Source organism: Nerophis lumbriciformis, linkage group LG10 (assembly GCF_033978685.3).
Source record: "Nerophis lumbriciformis linkage group LG10, RoL_Nlum_v2.1, whole genome shotgun sequence".
NCBI classification, from domain to species: Eukaryota; Metazoa; Chordata; class Actinopteri; order Syngnathiformes; family Syngnathidae; genus Nerophis; species Nerophis lumbriciformis.
In genome coordinates, this window is record NC_084557.2 from 15,971,685 (window position 1) to 15,996,296 (window position 24,612).

Here is a 24,612-nt window from a genome sequence, read left to right on the forward strand (position 1 = left end):
GGGGTATCCCGTCTGATATTGATATCTGTCCCATCGATATTTGTAAAAAAAACACAGCAAAAAAACACTGTATATCGGCCTGCATCTAAAATTTATGATATAAGCTTTCGATACAGAACAGCCATTTAACATCTAAATGTTGTTGAATAAGCAAAAAAGGTTTATTAAAGAAAGGTAAACAGGGTAGGCTGGAGGTTACTAAGAGCCAGCAACTACACAACAGCTAAGCAAACAATAGCACACAAGCTCGACATACATAATAAATGTCCTTAATTGAACAATGTTAGTCTATAATACCACATTTGTCAATAAAACAATTAAGTATCAAATAGTTATCCAGTAACAAACATGTCCGCCTCTTTCAACTTACTGTGGCATAAGCTAAACTAAAAAAAACTCAACTCATCACTTTAACTTAAAGACAGCATAAGCCCTTTCCAGATGGTCAATAAGAAATAGGTTAGTGTTTTTCATATCTAACATTGTTCTGAATAATTTCACATGACCAAGCCTTTTCTTACATTCCACACTACAAAAAATAAAAGTACCGCATTTTCCAGACAATAAATGGCTCCTTTTTTCCTTATGCTTTAAACTAAGCGGCTTATTAATCAATCTGGCTAATTTAGGGATTTTTCTTCGCTAACAGCAATGTTTTGTATTCAACAAATAGTTTTCACAAAACCCAAGCAGGGACACTGAAAAGGAGCCATCTTTTGGACGAGTTGGTTCACTGCAGGTGCTGCGAGGGAACTTCACGTAACAGTATTTCCTTCTGGTAAGGGCTTTGAACCGGAAGTATAAGTTCTGTCATCTAGTCGTCTATAGCGTTTCTACTCATATGGTTTCTTCATTCATCTCTAAAAGGAACCTTTGTATGTCTTACAATATAAAACAATTATTCCTTAATAAACCGTCTCTTGTGTGAAGTGTGTATTTCGTGCAGATTTGTACGTGCTATCGCAATGTAATCAAGGTAGCGTTGATAGCATTAGCTAATATGCTAACACATTTACGCGTGTATGATGGTAGTATTATAACTTACAATAGCATTCTTTTTGTATTGTTTCAGTTTCACAAACTCCTCAGTAAATTAACCAAAACGTCAACGTGGAGTTATTGTCTGTTTAGCTGATTGGAGAGCTAGCTTCCGCAGCTAGTGGGTCCATGACGAGGACTTCTGTTTTGTTAGGTCAGTCGTTTTAATGCTGTGTTACAGGCACTGTTTGGAAACAATTAAGGTATGTAATAAACATTTACAAAATCTGTGTGAATAAATAATTTCACAATATATATATGCGGCTTATAGTTTGGTGCGTCTAATAAAATTATTCCAAAATTTAGTGGGTGCGCTCTATAGTTCGGACAATACGGTAAGTAGGATTTGTGCTGTTATCGTATCGGCTCAATATCAGTATTTGTTTTTTAGGATCCAATATTGGTATTGTATCGGAAGTGAAAAAGTTGTATTGGGACACCCCTATTATAACAGTAATGTGCAGTGTAGTATGACCAAATTACTCACTCTAACAACGCAACACATTTCACACTCCTTGTTTGTTGCTTGAGCCTCCGGGTGCAGTCATCATCTGTTGCCTGTCGGACAGTGAATAATACATTTTATCACAACGTTACTCATAACTTCACTTACACTATTAACAAGTCAAATTGTTATAACACGCTTTACATTAATTACCCTTCCTTCACACATTTACAACTGCAAATACAGAGAACTTCAATCTGTTGTGTGACACGAGTTGCCTTCCAAGTAAATTTTCATGCTCTTGTACTGAGCAGCTACACATTTTCCTAAGTACATTTTGAGTTCTATGATTGTAATCATACTTTACCTTCTGTGCCTTCAAAAACAAATAATTGTCAGAGAAAACGGCTAAACATTTGTGGAGTAAATTCTGTAAATGAGCTAGTTACATATCAATGTATCCTAGATGATCATTTATTTGGGGTGGCCCGCCACAGATAAATCTGAACCCCCGCTACTAGATTTGGCACTACAGGTAAAGAATTATTTGGGGTGGCCCGCCACAGATAAATCTGAACCCCCGCTACTAGATTTGGCACTACAGGTAAATAATTATTTGGGGTGGCCTGCCACAGATAAATCTGGACCCCCGCTAATAGATTTGGCACTACGGGTAAAGAATTATCGGTTCTTATTTATACATTTTACTTTTAAAGTGTCACTTTCTCTTCCTATTTTGCTTACGGTATGTTACAATTGGCACTTGCTATTGAGGCAAAAGTCATTGCTGATGTGAGTTTTTTGACACTAAGAAAAATATTTAAAACATCAAAGACATCTCCTAATTGTGTGTGACGTTTTATTGATGTTCTGTTATCATTATAGTCAGAATGTGCGGTGTGTGTGTGTGTAGCAAAGCATCAGACTGCCAAAATAATTTGTTATTATGGCGAATCTGTGCATGTTAATTTAAGACTATTGTTTAATCAACACTTATATACAACTAGATGAGGCAATTCCTGAAGAAATTGCGTGTGAATGCTCCATTGCTGACGTTGAACTGAAATGCTGACAGAATGTACTCTGAATGTAAGAATAGTTTGAATGTTGAAGAGTTTGAATTTTCAGGAAAAACGGAATTTGGTTTGGAACTTGGGAAAGTGTTAGTTGGATGAGTGGAATGTGTTGATGTAGGAATGGTTTGAATAGGTTGAAAAATGTGGGAATTGTGCAACTTGGAAAAATGTCTCATTCATTTCAATGGGAACTTCCTGGAAATTTGGGGATTTTGGGAAAAGCGGGATTTTTTTGAAAATGATTAGGAGCATGAATGTCCTGAATGAGCTGAATTGGTTGGTGTTGGAATTGTTTAAATCAGTCAAGAAATGTTGAAGTAGTAGCACTTTAATTGAAAAATGGTATTAAGGAATTCCAGGAATTTCGGGATTTTTTAAAATAATTGTTGAAGAAGAGCACACAATTTTGAACAGGCTGAATATTTTGGAGTTGGAATGGTTTGAATCGGATAAAAAACGTGGGAATTGTGGAACTTTGAAAAATGTCCCATTACTTTCAATTGGAATTTCATGGAAATTTGGGAATTTCGGGACAAGGGGGAATTTTGGGGGGAAATGTTAAAAGACTTGAATGTTCTGAATGAGTTGAAATGGTTTGTGTCAAAATTTTTCAAATCAGCCGAGAAATGTTGAAGTAGTAACATTTTTAATTGAAAAATGGTATTAAGGAATTCCAGGAATTTCAGGAAAACCGGGAATTTTTCCAGTTTAAAAAACAACGTCGGTTTTTTTCGTGATGAAGAGGAATGTTTGGATGGTGGAACGGTTAAAGTGGGTTGAAAAATGTGGAAGTAGTTGTCGTCGCCAGAGAAAAGGGTCAAAAAAAGGGTTTGAAAAAAAGGGAATTCTGGGAATTCCTGGAATTTCTTCGAACTTGTAAAAATGATAGTTTGAATGTCCAGGATGAATGGAATATGTTGAAGGTGGAATGGTTTGAATCGGTTGAAAAATGTGGAAATGGTGGAAGTTTGAAAAATGTCCAATTCATTTTTGAATGGGAAAAATGTCCCGGAAAACATGGAATTCTGGGAAATTTTGGAATTATTGGAAATTGTCATGGGAAAGCCCCCGGTTCCCGAATAGGCTAACAGTTTGAAGTTGGAACGGTTTGAATCGGATGAAAAATGTGGAATGTAGTCGTTCACACAATTATATTTGCCATGATTGTTTGTATTAAGTTTTACTTGATGTGCATACTGGATACAGACACCAAATATATTTCATTAGATGACATAATAAAATAATTTGAGCATTTCAGATACTAAACTAAAGTATATTGCGTCCGTTATGCGTCCATGGCCAATTATGTAAAATTAGACAATAGCATCATCTACAGCCGCCCTGGAATGCAGTACCACAGAGCTATTGTGGGGGTGTCTTAAAATGGTCGACTATTCAATTCTCAGTAGTCTGATTTGACTATATACCTCGCAGTTGACACATTTACGTACTTTTAGGGATATCCACTAGCTGTGAGTCAAAAAACTAACAAAAACTAAAAATATGAAGCCATAGGTTTTACCGATTGTTGACGGTAAAATTCAACGGATCAGATTCAAGTTCAACTATAAAAATACTGGGTTAAGACAGTTCTACTGTACAGCATGTTCACTGAAATGGGAAAACAATTCAGCATATCAAAACTGTGTTTACCCCGGCTGCATGAAGTGTTCGGATGCCAAGCCTCTCTGTTGTATCATCATGCCCTGAAAGTGTCCACCAGAGCGCGGGTATATGGACAAGCGCATCTGGCCGGGGGAGATAGGCAGCTGCTGGGGCCGCTGGAGAGCCTCCATTAGGTGTGGATGAGGTCGCTGTGCAGTATAACGTCCTGGATCTGGGTATGGGGCCCGAGTGTAAAGGATTCCGTTTCCAACTCTGTTGCCTTGAGACACCAAGTGAGATGGAGGAGCACCACCTGGCTGAAATCCAGGGTGAATGGTGCGAGGGTCGTACATGAAGCCAGGGGGCATTTGTGGCTGTGTGCTACAATGGCGGGCGGCAGCGTTGTGGCAATCCAGGTCCAGGATTTCTTTAGGACTTTCAGATCGCTCCATGCTTCCCCTGGAATGACTGCACTTTTCTGGGCTATCACCACCACTGCTTTCATGCTGTCGGTCTTCCAAGCCTCCAGGGAGGAGCCCGGCTTCAGTCACGGCTCCAGGGGACACCAAACTAACACCAGTTGAGCCCTCAGAGCCCGCCGATGACACAAGACTCTCACTAGCCTGGCCGTTGCCTTTGGCACTGCACACAGGAAGGTAGGCAGCTGGTGGCATAGACTGCTGAGGCTGATAATGAGACCGCTGCCAGTCCTCTGGGCGGGAGTAATAGTGTTCCTGCTGGAATGGATGATTCATGTACATGCTGGCCTGAGCCTGGCGGTGCTGATGGCCAGGCATGTGATAGGAATAAGCATTTCTTTGATGCTGGTGATAGCTGGGGTGGTCTTGGGTATTGTGGAGGGTGTTGAGGGTCGGGTTGTGATATGGATGGTGAGCAGAATGAGAGACAGGCCTGGTCATGTTTGTCTGGCTGTACTGTAGATGTGAAAGATTGTCTATGGTGTACATGGCTCCATTTACCTGTCCTTGGCAGTGAGGAGGCATGGGCGTATTGTGAGAAAGCGCAAGACTCCTGTCTGCTTGCATACCTGGGTTACCAATGACCATCTGGGTTTTAAGCGTGTTGGGACTAAAGACCTGCTGTTTGTAAGCAGTATTTGAAGGTCCAAATTGTATCAAATGTGGACCTTTGGGGTCCAGCCTACTTGTGGGCTCACAGGGTCTTTGATCTCCATGGTCTGCGGGGCTGGGCTGGGCCGGTAAGTGTAGTGTAGGGTGGCTGGGTGGCAGAGAGGTTAGTGGAGCTGGTTGAGGAAGTCCAGGCTGGACTCCTTGCAAGGCACCATGTGGCATAGAGCTGCTCTGTGTAGGACATTGTGAGGAGTCGCTTTGGGTGACAAGATGAGGAGATTGCAGTTGTGCAGTGTTTTGACTCTGGACCCTTGAGGGAGAGTTAGAACAATGGCTTCGGGGTGCCCTATTTGAATATGTTTCTTGGGTTGAATGTCGCTGATGTAAATTTGGGTGGCGTGGTGAGTTGTTTTCAGAAATGGTCATTAAGGATGGTGACACGCTTGGGTGGAGTGCAGGACTTTGGGTCTTTTGTTGAGGATTACTCTGTGCGGGCTGAGCTGCGTTGTGTGTGATGGGATCTGCGGAATTGGTATTGCTTGCGCTGAAGTGCGAGGGCAGAGAGGCGGAAGCATTATTTTGGCGTTGGCTATCTACTTTATGTTCAGGGTACTCTGCTCCACTGTGTGCAAGTTTATCTCCTTGCACATTTTCCTGAGGACGACTAAAGTCGGGGTCACAGGGGCTGTGCAATTCCCGTGCTGGCCCACTGTGGAGCTCTGTGAGTTTTGGAATGGACGGGTGTTCCTGGTTAAATAAAACTGTGTTGTCTGGTGAAGTTTCATTTGAAAGGAGTTGAACAGGTGTGCCTGTTAAAACAGAATAATAAAAAGGACATTAGTCTAAAAAGATAGAAATGCATGATAGTAGACAATCACAATCTACAACAAATTCAAGTTTGTGAGTGTCTCAAGACCTGGTACAGTGTGCTGTTGTACATGTTCAACTGCAAGTTATGTTATAGAGCAGTGGTTCTTAACCTTGTTCGAGGTACCGAACCCCAACAGTTTCATATGCGCATTCACTGAACCCTTCTTTAGTGAAAAAAAAAAAAAAAAAATTTTTTAAATTCAAGACAAAGTTATGTTTTTGGTAAAACTTTAGTATGGGGAACATATTCTAAGTAACAAAGACTTAATTTAGAGTTATTTGGACACTCGGGGAACATATTGTAAGTAACAAAGACTAAATTTAGAGTTATTTGGACACTAGGGGAACATATTCTAAGTAACAAAGACTTAAGTTAGAGTTATTTGGACACTAGGGGAATTCTAACCAAGTAATAAATACTTAATTTAGAGTTATTTGGTTAGGGTCAGGGTTAGAGGGTTAGGGTTATAATAAGGCATTAATAAGTACTTAATAATGACGAATTAATTAACTAATTTGCATGTTAACAAACAACTAATTAATGGTGAATATGTTCCCCATACTAAAGTGTTAACATGTTTTTTTTACTGGTGCATAAAATGAACTGTGCATGAACATCACCTTGTTCAAACAACAAAACCAACACAGTGCATAAACTCACAACAAATTACACACTTGCAAGTCAGTCAGCTGTTGCCGTATCCGTAATACGCCGATAGGGAGAAGTTTGTATTTACACAATGAGTCGGGTGTGTTTTGACCTCCGCCGAACCCCTGAGGCCGACTCACCGAACCCCTAGGGTTCGATCGAACCCAGGTTAAGAACCACTGTTAGAGTTTTAGAAACTGAGCTACTTTATGGGTACAGACAGAGTAATACCAAACTGGAAGCCCATCAGTTTGATACACACTTCTAAAAACACATTTGCTCAGTTTACTTTTATTGCTATTATTATTGATACATTATATTTATTTATATGCAGAAAGCAACTCGATTATTGATTTCTTGAAATAATAATCAAATGATTTAACAATGTAGAAAACAAATGTCACGCAATACATGTCCCGTTTACACGAGCTAACAATTTAACAAATCATGAACTATGTTGCATCGTGTTGTAGTGCTAATCAAAAGCGGGAACATGAAGCGCCATTATGAGACCCAACACAAATCTTTCGAGAAGTATCAACAGAAGTCTGAAGTACGTGCACAAAAAACAACAAGGTTAGAGCTCTGTATGAACATGTACAAGAGTCGCAACACATTCATTTGCAGCACAGCAACATGCAAATGAGTGTTCACTCAGGCTCGGGTTTTGAGGCACTCAGGCGGAAGGCAGCGTACACCCTGGACAAGTCGGCACCACATAAACCATCTCCCAGAAAACATTATTTAAAACCAGCAAAGCTAAACATCAATTTGTGAGGTATTTATATTATTAAAAGTGAAATTGTTAGTTCTGAGAAACAACATTTTCAAACTGAAATAAAAACATGTCCAATGTGGAGGACCCTGCTTCTCATAAAGTAAAAAGTTAAGACACGAAGCTGAATATTATTGTTTTACACTGGATGTTTACATTGTCACTTTAAAGATTTGCTTGAAACAGTCGATGTTCCTGCACAATTAATTGTACTTAAAAATATTTTTTTTAGTAATAAATATGATTAGAACATTGGAGCATTATGTTTGTGTTTAATTACAGACAGATTGTTTATTCTAAACATCCCTGCCACTTCATTTTACACACTATAACATTTTGTAGTCTTTTTTACCACAATAATATTGTACCGTGGCATTAATACTGTGATAATATCGTGCCGTGAGATTTTGATACCGTTACATCCCAACTGTTAGAAGATACTGCAATAGTTAACAGTATGGAACTGTGCTTAGAATAATCTTGCACGGAACATTCTGCTTTTATTGAACGTGACCTTGTGCCTGTGAATGTGTTTCTGTGTGTGTGTGCGCAACCCTCTCTGTCCACTGTCGTAAAAGTCAGGCTCCTCATGACGTAATTAGTGTTCAATCAGCATTGTGCCTCCTACTCCTTACACAGCTGGAAGTGGAGTCCAGAACGCAACATTCCCCACGTGTACATGGGCAAAATGTATTTAATCTGATCATAATTCAGATTAGAATGTTAATGTGTATGTACATGCACCCTGAAAAAAACGGATCCGATTATGATGTGCATTTCCACGCATTCCACCTTAAATCGCAATACTGTATTTTGACTTGAGGAACGCATACCGTCAACAATAATCTGAGAAGAATAAACAGTGATTTACGCTGTACATGGCTATGTGTATTTCTGCTTGTTCAACGTTGTCACGTTATTCATTTATCAATTCTTTCTTCTGTTCGCTACATTTGTTTTACCTCTCTTTTTGAAATGGAGCTGTTCTGTGCCCTCAATGTTGTGATCTGTACGGGTTGCCGCGCTTCTTCATGTTACGACATTCTGTGTACGTATCAAAGGCTAGCAGTTAGCTCTGGGAGTAGTTGTAAAGCTGTGAATAAAACAACACGTTGAGACGACAACCGGATCCTTACTTTTGTATTTGATAGTCTCTGTTTTAGAGCAACAAACTCAACAGTCTTTAATGCTACTTCTGTACAGGTTGAATGTGGGGAGACAGCAGCAAGACAATTGCTTCATTTCGAGATGATTCAATTCAGACCCCCCTCTACCACAAAGTATGGCTGACATCACAGACATGCGCAGTAAGGATAATTTCGACACAAATTTCAAAAGACATGTTTTCATGAGCTTCAATCTGAAGGACTATCGACATAAACCACCCGTCTGGATCAGAATACAATTTTGATCCAAACATGTGTGATCAGGTCAGAATACTCTGAATGGTATGTTTACATGAAGCATTTTAAAAGCCGGTTAGGCTTTTAATCTAATTAATTGTGTCCATGTGCACATAGCTATTGAGAGGGAGCTGCAACTTCACTGATTGATGCAGCTCACCTTGTGGTGGTAGGTGCGGTAATCCTGTCATAAATGCAGACTCTGTCCTGACTGTGAGAATAAACACACCTACTAATTTAATCAGAGAAATGCTTTACTTTTTTTTTTATATCTTAACATTTTTTAATCAGACCTTTTGTTTATGAGTTTTCTCTGATTCAACTCCTCAGATATAACATGCATTAAAAAACTCTGTAGACACTTTTTGTTCAAATCATTTTTGAGTTTTTGAATGAAAAAATGTTCCTGAAATAATAGATGCGTTTAATGTGTTGGTACACATTATTTTACAGTACATCAAATTCAGACTGCACTGTAATGTACTTTCATTAAATACAAGCTACAGTATTTGAGTTAAAAAAACAAACTCCACAATCTAGGTCAACGCTTGCCGTTTGCCAAACTACTGGTGAGAAGCAGTGATGTATACAAGTAATTAAAGAATACAAATATAGTATATGTTAACTTGAAAAAAGTCTCATACTAGTCAGTACACCACTGATACTTTTACTGCAGAATGAAGTGTGTGAAGAAAAGCAAATTAACAAAAGAACTTTGAGAGGAAAACAAGTTCTCTTTACCCCCACAAACGTATCGAAAAACAAGCAAAACTCTGGCCCTAAAACCGAGGTACGGACCGTCAGCTGTTAGCATATATTATTACCTTGATCAAATGTAGCGGAAATGTTTGTTACAAGACATTTCAGCAGAAAATAGTAGGGATGCAACGGTACTCTGTATAATCCTGCACAGGACAATCACTCTTTAATAAAAACTTTTTTTTTTTAAATGTGATATTATTCATGATCGAATGATATGAAAAAAGAATTGTGATAATCTGTTTGCCATATCACTCAGCCCTACTTGAAGGAACACAAATTAAATGCAATTTATTTTGTACCACAAAAGCAAACAGTAGGCCATGTGTCTGTGCTGATGAATATTTAATTTACCACTTACTGTGGGAAATAATTTCAAATAGAAAAAATTTTACTGCCTCAATTGTCTCAATGAGATGAGGGACTGCAAAATTTAAATTTGCTTTCGGGTTCCACAAGCATTAAAAAAATATATAGATCTGATCTACCTTGTGGTTGGGTGTCTATCTGTGGGGAAGCCTGGCTGTCTGGCCCATTGTCTCTGGCAGGACACAGCAGCTGAACCTCAGGAGCAGAGGGAGGCTGCTGAGAGGGGTGAGTTGGGATGCTGCCAAATCCTGACGGGGGCCTTGGCTGCTGAAAGTGGCTCATGTGCCGATGGGGGGAACCAGCAGGGGGTCCAGAAGAGGCTGACAGCTGCTGCAAAGCCAGCATCTCTGGACTTTCCAGCATAGAAGCCAGCCGTGTTTTGCAAGAGGAGTCTGAGTGGCTTAAGGGGGGTCGTTGTGGCATGGGCCCCGAGGAGCTCACCAGTGAAGACATTTGGCATTGGGCATTGGGAGTAGGATGGGGATATCCAGCAGCTTCTGGCCATTGTTTATGTCCCATTGGGGATGGGTCTCCGCCACAGTTTAAGTTGTGCTGGTTGACCACGTTAGGGTCAGGCATGTGCATTCCACTGGGTCTCTCTGGATGTTGGTTATTCATACTAGTCCACATGTTGGACAACCCCATACTAGAAGGTCTCAATCCAGTGTAATTTTGCTGCAAAGGTCCTTCGAGTCCTGATAATCGGTTACCCATTGGGTTCATTGTGAGGCCCTCTGGGCGGTGATGTGATGGGTATATACTGGCTTCGGGAGGAGGTCTAAGTTGAAGGGCCATTGGACGGGGGCCCAGAGATGGGCCATGGGTTGGACCCATGTAAGGATGCTGTTGCTGGTGAAGAGGCTGGTTAGCATCGGGTCCCATTGTATACCTTTGGCCCATGTGAGGTCCTTCAACCATGCAATGCTGAAGGGAAAACAAAGAGGGTAAGGTTTTAGAAAAATGTAATCTGTTCATAATGTTATTTTGTATTACTGGTAATAAAATACATAATACCTAATTATGAATGGATTCTACAAAAAACTAATTTCTTCTAAAATTGTTTTAAAAGACTGAGACACTTATAAAGATCAGAGAACATTGAACAGCTGGGACTACCCGTAAATTATTTAAATCCTAACCACATTCATCTCTGTTGGGAAAAATCATACTTAAAAAAAGTTAATGGCAATATATGTTTACTTGGTGGGCTTTATACCTGCATGTTGAAGTTGGGTGGCAAATGGTTAAAGTTGGAGTCTCCATGCCTTGAAATGTGACCTGTGTAGGCAAAGCGAGGATCCATGCCCAGTCTATGAGCATACATGTGTGGACCATGAAGACCAGGAGGCCCAGGAGGACGATGTAACTGGTCAGATAAAAATGAATTTGAAATTGCAGTTTTCAATGAAGTGAAAATATTAAAAACATTGGATTAAAACATACATGTTGGTACATTCCCCTGATGTGTCCTTCTTGATTGTGGTGTTGGCTCAGGTTGTAGGAGTGAGGTGGACGGTTACCCCAATTAGATGGCGGAAGTAGTCGTACCAACTTACTAACCTGGTTCTCTGATGGCATTTTGCCTTTGCCTTCTACGCCATTTCGTTTACGCTGGACCTCCTCAGTGGCTTTGATCAAACTTTCCGGTCCCAAATGTTTACTGCTACGGTTGCGCTTTTTCTCCTTGCGCTCCTTGTCTTCTCTGCTGATGTGGAATTCTTCATCTGTGTCACCATCCTCTAATGGCAAGTGTTTTAATAGGGCTCGGTTAAAACAGCGCTCGAGAGACTCTGCCATCACAGTGTACTCTGAGGACAAGCAGACATTGTAATCAGCTGGGATGATTCCATTATTCTTTATGACAGAACCTGTTCACTCCCTCCAAACACATGTAGTACATCTATTATAATCATTACCTACAAGATGCACACTCCTTTTAGATATATACACCACCATACACTGTTTGTATACAGAGACATTGCTCTGAGCCCATCATTGACCGCCTGAATAGGTCAGAGGCCATATGTTGACCCCTGTCCCTTCTAGACTATTCCTCCACCCTGGTCTCCCATCACAACTCTCCTCCCCCTGTCCCTGGGGAAAGTATTCAGTTGAATGGAGAGCTTTAGACAGAGGTCTTAAGGGCTGGAATGTTTCTACGGCACTGCAGGGCTCAGATCCTCCAGAGCACTGCTCAATCACTCCTCATTAATCACTGTCAGAACTGCCCCGGCCCCAACGAAGCAGTTAGCTTGTCCCTCTTTCTTTTGCTTTGTCGTGCCCACCCTCCCGCTCACACCTTCTATTCTGTCAAATCCACGTACTAAATTGATGTTGACTCCCTGGTCACTTGGACTGGAGCCAGTGTCTGTTTGTGTGGGTGTGTGAAGAAATGTTTTCGCTTACCACTGTCTTCTCCATTGTACTCAATGCAATTTTCAAACATGAGCTTCACGTCAGAAATAAACTCCTCCTTGGAAACATACTCTCCTTCATTGAATTTTCTTTCAATAGTAGAAAGGTCCATGGGAGCCTGAAGAGATTGAAAAACATTATAAAGAAAAAACTGGGAGGAATTTGTGAATAGCATCTTTAAATGTTTAGACCACAACACTGATAAGTTTCACTCAATCATCAACTAGGACCTTGTGTTTATACCTGGATGATGTCATGGTAATTGGGGGCATAGGAGTCATCCACAGGTTCTAAGAAAGGCCAGGCATCTTTATGAGCTTTCAAAGCCTCCAGCACTAGAAAAGGAAGATCAGGTCAGATATCACAACAAACATTCACTGACATTACATAACTCAGAAGGTTTTTACCTTTGTATAACCCTGTGTAGTCATCTTCCATGTCGTAGCTGAAATGTATAACAAAATACATTTTACAACGACTCAACCAAAAACGATTCAAGATGGATACAGATTAAACATTTGATGGGGTTTTGAAGAGGCTCCTACAATTCTTTAGTTCTCCGTGTTCTGAGGACTGGTGAAGAAGGCTCTAAATTCAAAAGTTCTGGTGGAAGGTCTTTTCCCTGTGACAGTAGCCAGGCCTTTTCCTCTCGCATTTTTCGCCTTCTTGCCCGCTCTGAAAGACACATCAGAGATGCAATGTATGGTCATATTTGTCTACCTCTGACTAAGGTTTTAGATTAGTTTTTATAGATGCAAATGCTCCACACTGTGGAAAGACAGCAAAATTGGTCTTTGCAGTAAGACCAAGGAACAATTCATCAGTTTTCTTTGGCCCAATTGATCAAAAGAGCTGAACAGCAAAGCGAGTGAACATGTATCACTTCTTTTAACTTTTAACATGGAAAGGCCCCCTGCCATGTGTATTAAAGATGTTAGAGGGTGGGGCCTACATTTGCAATCCAAGTCTTGCCGTTCATCTCTGTAACATTAATTAAGCTGCTCTACTGAAACAAGGTTAGCGTTTCATTAACCCTTGACAGATGACATCAGAGAGTGAAATAGAAGTGATGAAGGTGTTCAGTCTCAGTGTAAATTATAGGCCTACAAATGTAATGGAGAAAGTAGAGACGCAGATGTGAATACAGGGTGCCCTCGATCAATATGTTGGAAGAAAGCACGACTACCTAGATTGCTGATGAAAGAATGTGAAATTATTGCCACAAATTGTCAGATATATGTAATTTGGAATCTTTCTGCTTGGTACCCAGTCATGTTAACTTGGTGCTGGGAACTTTTTAAAACAAATCGCTAAGGCTTCTGCTGTGTTCCGTCTATTGTACCCTCCACAGCTTTGATCTTTTCCATCTTCTCTCGCTGTCTTTCTTCCTGCTGAAGCCTTTCCTCCTCTTGCCGCTGCTCGGCCAGCAGGACCTGCCTGTCCAGCTCTTCATCTTTTCTCTTCTCTAACTCCACAGTGGCTGCCACATTGTCCTGAATACAAAAGACAGTCACATCAGCTCTCCACTCACATGTGGGCAGCAAGAAACATAACTATGTACTAAAAGTATGTTGCACTCCTGTGCAAGTACCTCATCCGCCTGGTTTAAGTGTTTTTCAGTGAACCTTTCTGATGTACGAAATGGAGTTGGATCTTCAAGCTTCTGTTTCTGCTCACGCTCCTGAAACAAAGAGTCAAACGGTCAAGACGTAATCTTATGACTGCATTTGAAGAACATAAATCAGTTAGGCTGCCGTCTCTGACACGCTCCACCAACAGACTCAAACTCCTTTGTCCCTGCCACAATACAGCTCTACAAAGCATCACTTGGAGGTTGAAGTACATCACAGCCACAGCCACATTAGGACTTAATTGAAAGACACTATGAATACCATCCAGCACTTGTTCCATGTTGCACCTGTACATCCTTGTGCACACCGTCATATTTTGCCTTTCATATCTGACCTCTTAAATATTTGAACACCTGTTTTACGTTCTTAAAAAAAATACCTATGCATTTTAAATATTGTGCACAGTTAATGGCTATCGTTTACTCATTTGCATCAAAAAAGTATCTATTAAAAAATTGGGACTGTCAAAAAGTTTCCAGATGCTAGCAGCAGCAGTGTTGCCATTTCCATGTATTATAAGCGACTTTGGGTTTGATGTTTTCTAAAGTCGTCTGCAAGGTTTGTGAGTAGCGGGTTGCGTTTTTTGGCCTTGTTTTTCAATGTGTGGTTGCTTATTTGGGCTTGCTTTTCTGTCCACACAATAAAGCAAAACATGACTTTGAGCTGTTAAAAAAAAAAAAATTAGGACTGTCCAAGTTAACACGATAACGTGTTAACAAAAGTTTCCTTTAATGACACTACTCTTTAGTACATACCATAGTGGTGGAAAAGTGGCAGTGTTTCAGCTGATGTTGAGTCACAAAACAAAATGGAGAGCAGGAAAGGACAAAAAAAGCTATATTGAATTGCAGGTTTAGCTTCAAAGCTCTGGCAGGTCTCTCGCGACAAGACCAAAGTTATTTCCAGCTACAGTTGCTGTGGGCTGAGTTATCGCCGGAGTTCCCAGATACTAGCAGCGTTGCCATTTGGGCTTGTTTTTTTCTAAAGTCGCCTGCAGAGTTTGTGAGTTGCTGGTTACGTTTTTTGGGCTTGTTTTTGCAAGTGTGGTTGCTTATTTGGGCTTGCTTTTCTGTCCACACAATAAAGCAAAACATGACCCTAGGTGGAAAATGCACCTTGTGTGTCTGTGAAAGGGTGTGTCATTTTTGTTTTGAGCTGTTTTAAAAAATAAAATAAGACAAACATTTGCATAAATCAAACACATTGTCCACTCCCATTCTGGGTGTACGTTTTAATAAGGTACACTAACTAAAGATAAAAACCTCCATCTGTGATTAGTCGTGATTAACTACATGTTAATTCTGGAAATGTGATAAATCGTGATAAAATGTTTGAATCTTTTGGCAGCGCTATTTTAAATCGATCAAAAAAGTATTTAAATGTATGACTTCTATGATGAATCACATAATATGAGGATAAACCAGTAACCAATCTTGTCAGCAACTGATTGAGCCTTCAGGATAGACACGCAGCCACACACACACCCACACAAACACACACAGACTAACTGTGAGGCCCTGGAGATATTGGGTGAAGGAGCCGTGAGTATTGAGAGGTCAATGGCTTTGCCTCCCCTCCCCCAGGTCCCCCTTCTCTCTTCTGCTGCCAACATTCCCTCACATCTCCCTGGGGGTGACAGCCAAGCTTTACCAGTCAAAAAGTCAAACTCTGTTTTCCAGACAAGGAGGAGGGGGAGTTGAACCTCTACACATCATGTCTAAATCTTTGGCACGTGTCATTTTTAGACAGACTTGTCAAAATCCTGACACATTGATACATACATTGTCTCTTTCAAATTGTATACAAAGTAAAGTCTTCCACATTTCTACGCATTTATTAATTTCCCATTGACCTCATTAAGTAATACTTCAAAATAAAATTCAACCATATGAACGTGAACAGACAGACGCACAAATTTCTCTTTAAGGCCATTTAGATATTGCTACTTAATAATACAGCTAAACCTAGTGATCTAGTGTGCCCACTTGTGTACCACCCCAAAATGTTATTGGCTCTTGACACTGTCAGTCAAGCAGTTGCTACCCTGTGTTCCTTCACCAACCAGATTCAAAAATAAAACACAGCCTTTGTTTTATTATGAGAAAAATATATTTAAAACAAAAAAGCTTTTAATTTTAAGTTTTACAAACAGGTTGTGACAGGTGACGACTGCAGGTAAAACACTCCCACGGAGTTTGCATACATTGTGATTGAAGTGTGGCAGCCTCAGGTTAAGAATAGATTGCGTTGGCCATACTTGCAGTATACATTTGTAAACACATTGTTGCTGAACATTCATCCAGTGATACTCATAATGCTGGCGACATGTGCCATTTCAACTGCCACAAACAAAGTGGCCATTTCTATTGCCACAAACAAAATGGGAGAGACAAAACTAGCTTTTATCGAATTCCTAAGAGTATTTCCGTAAACGGCAAAGGCGAGCATGGATGGCTGCAATCAACCAAAATGTGGCGTGCTATGACGACTTTGTGTTTGTCCAGATCAATTCATATGAGGTAATTAAGAACATTCTGTAAATTGAAATTAATCTGAAAAAAACAACAGCCCCACTTTGCAATGCATTGATGGTCTTGGTCAAAGAACTTTGCTAGTAGATGTATTGATAATTGATATTGTACTCACTTCTCTTAGCCTCCAGATAAAACAAAAGTAAAGCGACATGAGAACAGCATTCTCCCAATCCTGCTTTACAGTCACTGCTGGGATGGCCTTAGATTAGTTATCCTGAATTATCCAGGGTGTCAAATTTGGGTCGGATAATTTCTGAGAGTGCATGACTCCTGCCTTGACAACACGATGTCCACTGGATTTATGCAGATACACAAACGTCATGAACCAATCCAAAAACAAAGCGGTCATAACTTTTTAAATTTACATAATTTTGAAAGTCCTTTTAAGAAAATAGGCTCAGTTGAAAAATTAAGTAGTTCACAAAGTCTGGGTATGAGACATCAGGGAAGATGTCGTGGTCTCTACTCCACTCAGAGTTGTCAATCTGGTATGGACTAGGGCTGCAACAACTAATCGATTAAATCGATTAAAATCGATGATAAAAATAGTTGGCGATTAATTTAGTCATCGATTCGTTGGATCTATGCTATGCGCATGCGCAGAGGCAATTTATTTTTATTTATTTTATTTTTATTTTTTATAAATCTTTATGTATAAACTGCAACATGTACAAACAGCTGAGAAACAATAATCAAAATAAGTATGGTGCCAGTATGCTGGGTTTTTTCTTCTTCAATAAAATACTGGAAAGGATAGAAATGTAGTTTGTCTCTTTTATCCGATTATTAATCGAAGTAATAATCGACAGATTAATCGATGATGAAATTAATCGTTAGTTGCAGCCCTAGTATGGACCCTTACATCCAATTACGGCTGTTTTTCTCCAACGAAGGGACTTCTTATCCAATGACTGTCTCCATTGTATCACAGCCAGTGCAATGTATTTTCCCCAGAATAGTTGGAAAACATTACGTTTAGCGCTACCGTCAACAATGACTGTAGCCTTTCAATATGGCTGCCGGCATCGCATTATGGGATACTTTAGCCAAAAATCCGAAGCCCTCACAAAGCGGGTCAGACACGCATTTTCATTACTTTTCACACACGCCGCAAATTGAGACGTTGTCCCGCATTGCTAACAGTCGGCCTCTCGTTTTGAAATGCGTGTTTTGTGGGTAATCTGTCACTTATCAAGTAGTATCAAGCAGTAAGGGTCTAGTCATGTCAATCAAACTGCATCGCAGACGACCACACCCATATATAAAATCAGGTCAGTACGGCATTGGCGCTTGCAGCACGAGAGTGAGCCATGGCGAAAATCGAGAAAATCACAATCTGTGCAGCTGGAAAAAGTAAATGCAGCAAAAACAAACTGACAAACCTATTTCTGGACAAAACTAGTGCAAGGCGAGTCTGGTAATGTTTTGTGTGAAATTTTCTCGAGTCATTTTTCCATTTCACACAGATTGAAATGACGTGAAACGACACAGAAGCTGTGAGGTTCCCAAAAAAGGTGTTGCTCAAAAGGAAGCTTCCCAGTCGATACATATCTTCTAAAACACAAAAACGATTAAAACGCAGATAAATTTACGTCAGCTGAACTAACTAGCCACGACACTGTGAAAAACTCACTTTTCATGGAGAAAACTTACAAATAAAAACAGCCAGGTGGTCTCCTTGGTGCTGAAGCGGCATTAATTTTGGTAATTTGGACAACACTGAAAACATTTAATTTTATTCGTTATATGTTTAGTTTTTCTGCGATGAGGTGGCGACTTGTCCAGGGTGTACCCCGCCTTCCACCCGATTGTAGCTGAGATAGGCTCCAGCGCCCCCCGCGACCCCAAAAGGGAATAAGCGGTAGAAAATGGATGGATGGATGTTTAGTTTTTTTCCTGGCCAGTTTTGATATGTATTTCAGGTTTTTTCAATTCATGTACTGGTAACATTGTACCCAGTGGTGTCTTTATTAGGCATTGTCCAGTGATCATTTTCTAATGCATTTTTATGTAGCTAATCTATGAAAGCTGGCTGAGTTGTTTTACTACAGTACATGTAGCTTAATCCAGTAAAACATCTACCTCAATATGTGCTTCAGTATATTGTTAGGAGCCATATTGTTAACACTTGATTGTGATGTTAGGAGTTTTACCTGCTGTAATGCAGTTTTCGATCAGTACAATTTAAATCAAGATAGTTGAGACTAATATGTTAAAGTTCCTTTTCTGTAATGCTTTAAATTACACTGAAATATTTATACTTGAAAAATAATATCTGCAATGTTTTTTTTTATGAACAAGGTTTTTTTCTGCAGAAAAGATTGTCTTCTCGGTTCAAACTCTGTATTGACATTCTACACTGTTAAAACTCAAATACTGAATCAGGAGAATGCATGTTCAGAGACTAATTTTGAAACTCTTTCACTTTAAAGTTTAATGTCTTTATTTTTTTTTTTTAAATGAAATTGTGCATGAGGGATTTATGCATTTTGAAAATGTTTCACTTTTTCAACATGAACAGCTAGCTGTTGGCTATAAAAACTAATATGGCATTTTAGATACCTGGTAAAGACATCATTGTTTTCTGTATAATTCATGACCAGTAATGTCTATCAACTATTGGTCTACATATAGAAGGCGCTTGCCTTCGTTGTTTTTAAGGGGTTCCCCCTAATTTATTGGTTGTACCCCCCTCTGCCCCCCACCTCAAAATAGTATGGCTCCACCCCTGGTTAGCAACCACCTGTCTATGGCAGCCACTTGCCGATAGCAGCCACTAAAATTGCCCTTGCAGAGAAAAGTTGTGTTCTAAACCTTGTCCATAGCAGCCACCTGTTTAACACGGCCAGTGGCCCGTTGGAATGTTTTTTTTTTACTCTATATGTCGGCCACCAATATAACATTTGGTGCATGAGGTTAATAGATTGAGATTCAGTTGTTATTTGTTTACACGTTTTAGGATATAGATTTGCTTTGGTAGTGTGTTTTCTTCCAAAATGTTTTGAGTTTTATCATTTAATCAAATCAAATCAAATCAACTTTATTTATAGAGCACATTTAAAATTTACCACAGGGGTAGCCAAAGTGCTGTACAATGAGCAGGTTAAAAGATAAAACGAGTACCGAGCAAACACAACACAACACAAACAGAACACGATAAAAAATAAATAATTAAAATAGAATTAATAAAAACATAAAAACAGGATCACAGCAGGTGTATTATGGGGCGCCATTGCAGGATGGATATCACTCAGTGTAATGAATAATGGCAATTAACTGTGATGCTTGCTTGCATCGGTTGATGTATAGTCATCCGACTACAGAGAGCTAAATATTGAGCGGACAATGCCGTACTTATCATTGAGACATTATTGCTTGTGTTTACTAATCCAACCCATCCCGTCGTATTCAGCTTCAACATGTGAGTTTGTTATGGCTCCAAACACTGCAAAGACTGGCTGCTGTCCACAAGAAGATCGAGATCATAAAAATGCACAACCAGCACAAGATGCCTGCCCATTCTATAGCTGGCCAGCATCCTTGAGTGGTCACTGTAGACAGGTTTTGACTGTACTTAATAATGAATCCAAATTTAAGCATTTTCAAAAATGTATCTGAGCACTTAACGCATGAATGTTATATTTTTTTTCTTGTAAAGCCAGCCAACATGAATGGCATGGTCAGTGATTCAGATATAGCACACAGTAACTAAGGAAAAGCTCAGCCATAGGCCAGCTCTTAGCCAGTCCCTTGAAAGTCAGTCTATATCGAGCTGCCCTCTGCAGCTCATGTCAAATTTCATCAGGGAAGTAGGACAAACAGGTCAACTCACAGACCTCAGCCAAGATTGTGGTTTCCTATAAAGTACATGTATAATACTGAAATTGTGTACACTGAGCAGGTGGAGGAGGGAGAAAGAGGAAGAAAGATGTTATGGGGACAGGGTAACGGAAGCAAGTGCAAAAATACAAGCAGATGTTCCTGAACTGATCTATTGTGCACGCCACAACATGTATGTTTTTGCACTATGCCTTGTTGCTTAACTGTAGAGTTGGAGATGCTGAAATTCATCCATATATTACAAACAAAACTGACAGTTTCATCTATTAAAGAAGCGCAAGATAGATTGCCTGTGGTGTCACCACTTAGGGAGGTCCAGTGGATCCCGCGGCAAAACAGAGCTGTCACTCTTCAGGCTTCATCCTGCCTCAAGGTGAGCTCCTGCCTGCTGTCACTGTCCATGAAATGACTGGTGACAGCAGCTTGAAACACATGCAGGGACAGATTCAATGGGCTACAGACAGTGTTTGACATGTCAGCATGGACAACACCCGCTCAGTTTATGTACACAAACAGGCACAAAAAACAGCCTCAAACGTGTAGATGCAAACTGAATAAACTAAATATATGGTGATGTAATTATATGTTTGTAAAAGCCTAACATAATCTAGGCACTACCTTTTTATAGATCTACTAAAAAGTCCTGAAAATAATTAAGGTGGTTATTGCCTGCTGCTTGAAACCGAATTGTACATGACCCATATAAGATTTGAAGAAATCCATTCCCTTTGGTGAATATTAGATTTCACTAAGAACATGTTCAATTAAACATTTGTTTTTTTACACTCATACTGATTGATTCACTGAAGAAAATCAGAATGTGTACAATTATGACACTTTGTTGCGCAATAGGCGGCGGGGCTATTGGGCAGAATAGTTGTACAGACAAGTCTACAGAAGGGACGTGCGGCCAATGGAGACAGGTGAGGTGCAGCCTCACTTGCATTGATGGAAAAAAACAAAAAAACAAAACCATGAAATTAATATTATCAATTGTCCATTAAGCTGTATTTTTTGTATGATTAAAATAACTGTTTACCATTTACTTGGGTAAAAATGGACTAAATACGCACACAAACTGATCATAAAGCTTCTGCCAGTGCTGCCGCTTTACCTCCTTATGTGCGTGTGTGTTCATGTTCGTGTGTGTAAGAGAAAAAGAACAGGGTTTACTGCTTGTCTGCTTGCACAATGTCGCTAAAATAATGTTTGTGGATATATTTTTACACCGTGAATTTCTAGTTTGTACATTGCAGAATCTACAGTCTGTTTAATGTTTTTAATGTACTGTAAATGTGACATCATTATTTTTGATAATCGGACTATAAAATAGAGAAAAGTGGGTGTGATCGAGCATGAAGACGCATGTCTCTACGTTGTTTAACCAGCGAGGAATTCAGCTGTTTTTTTTTACAACAACTTTATTTGTTTGAAAAATAAATAGTGTGTTTTGTTGGATGCAAAAACATTGTTTTACTGCTTTGAATGGAATGAAATGAATGGTGGTGTCTGTCAACAGGTTGTATTCCGTCACGTGACTTTTGAACACAAGTAAACAAAGTGGTGGGCCACCAAACCAATATGGTTATTGTGCCGCAAACCGAGTACACAAGGGGCTTAGATCTTGCCAAATACGTGCAAAAAATGCAGACTATGCAATGGAATCTATCCCCATATCTTATATAAAAGAAGATTTATCGAGTGATATCAAGGATTATCGGTCAGTAGAGTTACCAGACATGTTGAACTATCGTGCTCCAGACATCATTCTACATGACAAAACAAATGAAAGCTTGGAAAAGCATGGAGGTCTACAACTTATTTGTGTGTGGCTGCGTCAAGGAAATCGGTATCAATAATATCCAAGCTAAATCATGCATTGTTTTTGCTCATGCAAGGTTGCATTTCATGATTACATTTCCCGTCTACAGCCATTGTAGCCTTATAGGTTGTTGCACACGCCATTACAAGTATGCATGCAGTTTGTAGTTTTCCACGTCTTGATCAAAATATAAATAATTTTATGGTTGCTGCCTTTGGTAAAAGCTTAGCTATTTTAGGTTTTGCTACCTTTTATTTAGACTCGCCGAGTTGGTAGTATACAAAACACTAGTAGCAAAAATGTGTTTTAAGAACTCAGAAACAAGATAAAACACAAATAATGTCAAGATAATACTTAAATGGGAAATACTAAACTTTAAAAGTATATAAAACAAACCTTTTACAAAGTGATCACTGTAAACTCTGGCGTTCTTCGACTAAGCTTGCTTCCTTGGACTATATAGTGCGTTCCTTTTTTGTCGTCTTCTTTTGTAAAATCCTACATCTTTCACCCTTCTTAAATATCTTTCGAGGAACTCTATAGATACGTATCCTTTTTGCGATTTGAACGGTTCCAACAGCAACAACGCGAGCGTAGGGCATTTTCCTTCGAGAAAGGCAAACCCACCACTTCGAGCCTTGAATAATTAATGAGCTGGACGTGACGTCAGGTAAATACAACCTATATGGAGGAATATATAACCAAGATCCAATACTTTAAGGCAAAATTAATTGATCATAGTTTTCATTGGGGGTATACAGGGCTGCCTTATATACAAATACAGAAGTTTATTTCAGCAAATGGGACCAAAAATAATTTGATAACCTACTCAGGTGGTTAGAGTGTCCGCCCTGAGATCGGTAGGTTGTGAGTTCAAACCCCGGCCGAGTCATACCAAAGACTATAAAAATGGGACCCATTACCTCCCTGCTTGGCACTCAGCATCAAGGGTTGGAATTGGGGGTTAAATCACCAAAAATGCTGCTGCCCACTGCTCCCCTCACCTCCCAGGGGGTGAAGAAGGGGATGGGTCAAATGCAGAGGACAAATTTCACCACACCTAGTGTGTGTGACAATCATTGGTACTTAAACTTTACTTTTTGGTCCAATTTATCGTATTATAATATCATTATCAAAACGTTGTTATAAAAGTTGGATTACTCCCTTATTGTTCTTGTTATTTCAATGTGCAACCTGTATTAACGGTGATTATTAGCACATATAAATTTAAGTAAAAAAAAAAAAAAAAAATTCCTCCAAAGGCATCTATCTATCTATGCCTTATCTGGTGTTAAAGGTCACTGCACGTCACTGGTGTGTGTACAGAAATGAAGGACAAGGCAACTTTCATCCCCTGACCGCTGAAAGTCAAGGACATCTTTTCTTATATGAAGCTGCCAGTAATTCTTTAAAGTTGGTAGTGTACAGAAGCTGAGCGTTTCCATAGCAACCATCAATACTTGTTTCTTAGTGGACAGTGTGGAGTGGGATTTATTGCCTGTGTTTAGCTTTAAAACTACAGCATGTCGTAGTCAATTGCAGTATAACGTTTAAATGAATAGTTTGGGGTTAAATTTGCCTCAGCAGATCTAAATATACAGAAGTAGCTAATGTCTAGTATCTATAATCAGCTTCACTTTATAATGTGTGTAGGATCTATAAGCCAAATACTGTGCCATGATAGTGAAGACAAAGCATAGAACAGTTTTACATTTAAAAAAAACACCTTCACAAATAACAGGAAACATCAAAGGGTTGTTGTTCTTTATGTTACAGTACTAATTTTCTTGGTCTAAAATGGAAAAAAATGGGCCACATATGGTAAAAGGGGTGGAATGGCTTAACATACAAGAAATATGACTTCACAGTTTTGTGAGTTTTTGGTTCAGTTCAGTGTACACGATTGTTTAAAATCTTATCAAACTTAAAAATGGTTCCTAAAGCTCTGACCCTTGAATTACTGTAAACACAAATGTATCGTTTTTTTCGGACTATAAGGCGCACTTAAAAATCCTTTCATTTTCTCAAAATTCGAAAGTGCACCTAAAGTACAGCATAATTCTGGTTGTGCTTACTGACCTCGAAGCAATTTTATTTGGTACATGGTGTAATGATAAGTGTGACCAGTAGATGGCAGTCATACATAAAAGATACGTGTAGACTGCAATATGACGGCAGTAAACACCAAAACTTTAAATGTTCAATTGAGAATATAGAACATATACACACGGCGCTCAAAAATCAGTCAAAGTGTTTTAGTATGACTTCGGTAAGCTATGATGGATTGATG

The 24,612-nt window shown here is 39.5% G+C and overlaps 1 protein-coding gene across 1 annotated transcript in view; it reads right to left on the reverse strand.

The window, feature by feature from the left end:
- The window catches only part of cecr2 (CECR2 histone acetyl-lysine reader), an 83,169-nt gene that overhangs the window by 2,096 nt on the left and 56,461 nt on the right, over positions 1-24,612 (reverse strand). Inside the window, exons 8-18 of the mRNA XM_061970181.2 lie at positions 14,087-14,176; positions 13,838-13,988; positions 13,041-13,170; positions 12,903-12,940; positions 12,739-12,830; positions 12,487-12,613; positions 11,524-11,888; positions 11,297-11,446; positions 10,200-11,004; positions 4,213-6,064; positions 1,526-1,596 (exon numbers count right to left, since the gene is read on the reverse strand). Coding sequence (XP_061826165.1) covers positions 1,545-1,596; positions 4,213-6,064; positions 10,200-11,004; positions 11,297-11,446; positions 11,524-11,888; positions 12,487-12,613; positions 12,739-12,830; positions 12,903-12,940; positions 13,041-13,170; positions 13,838-13,988; positions 14,087-14,176 — 3,852 coding nt within the window. The 3' untranslated portion in view covers positions 1,526-1,544. The remainder of the gene's footprint in view (positions 1-1,525; positions 1,597-4,212; positions 6,065-10,199; positions 11,005-11,296; positions 11,447-11,523; positions 11,889-12,486; positions 12,614-12,738; positions 12,831-12,902; positions 12,941-13,040; positions 13,171-13,837; positions 13,989-14,086; positions 14,177-24,612) is intronic.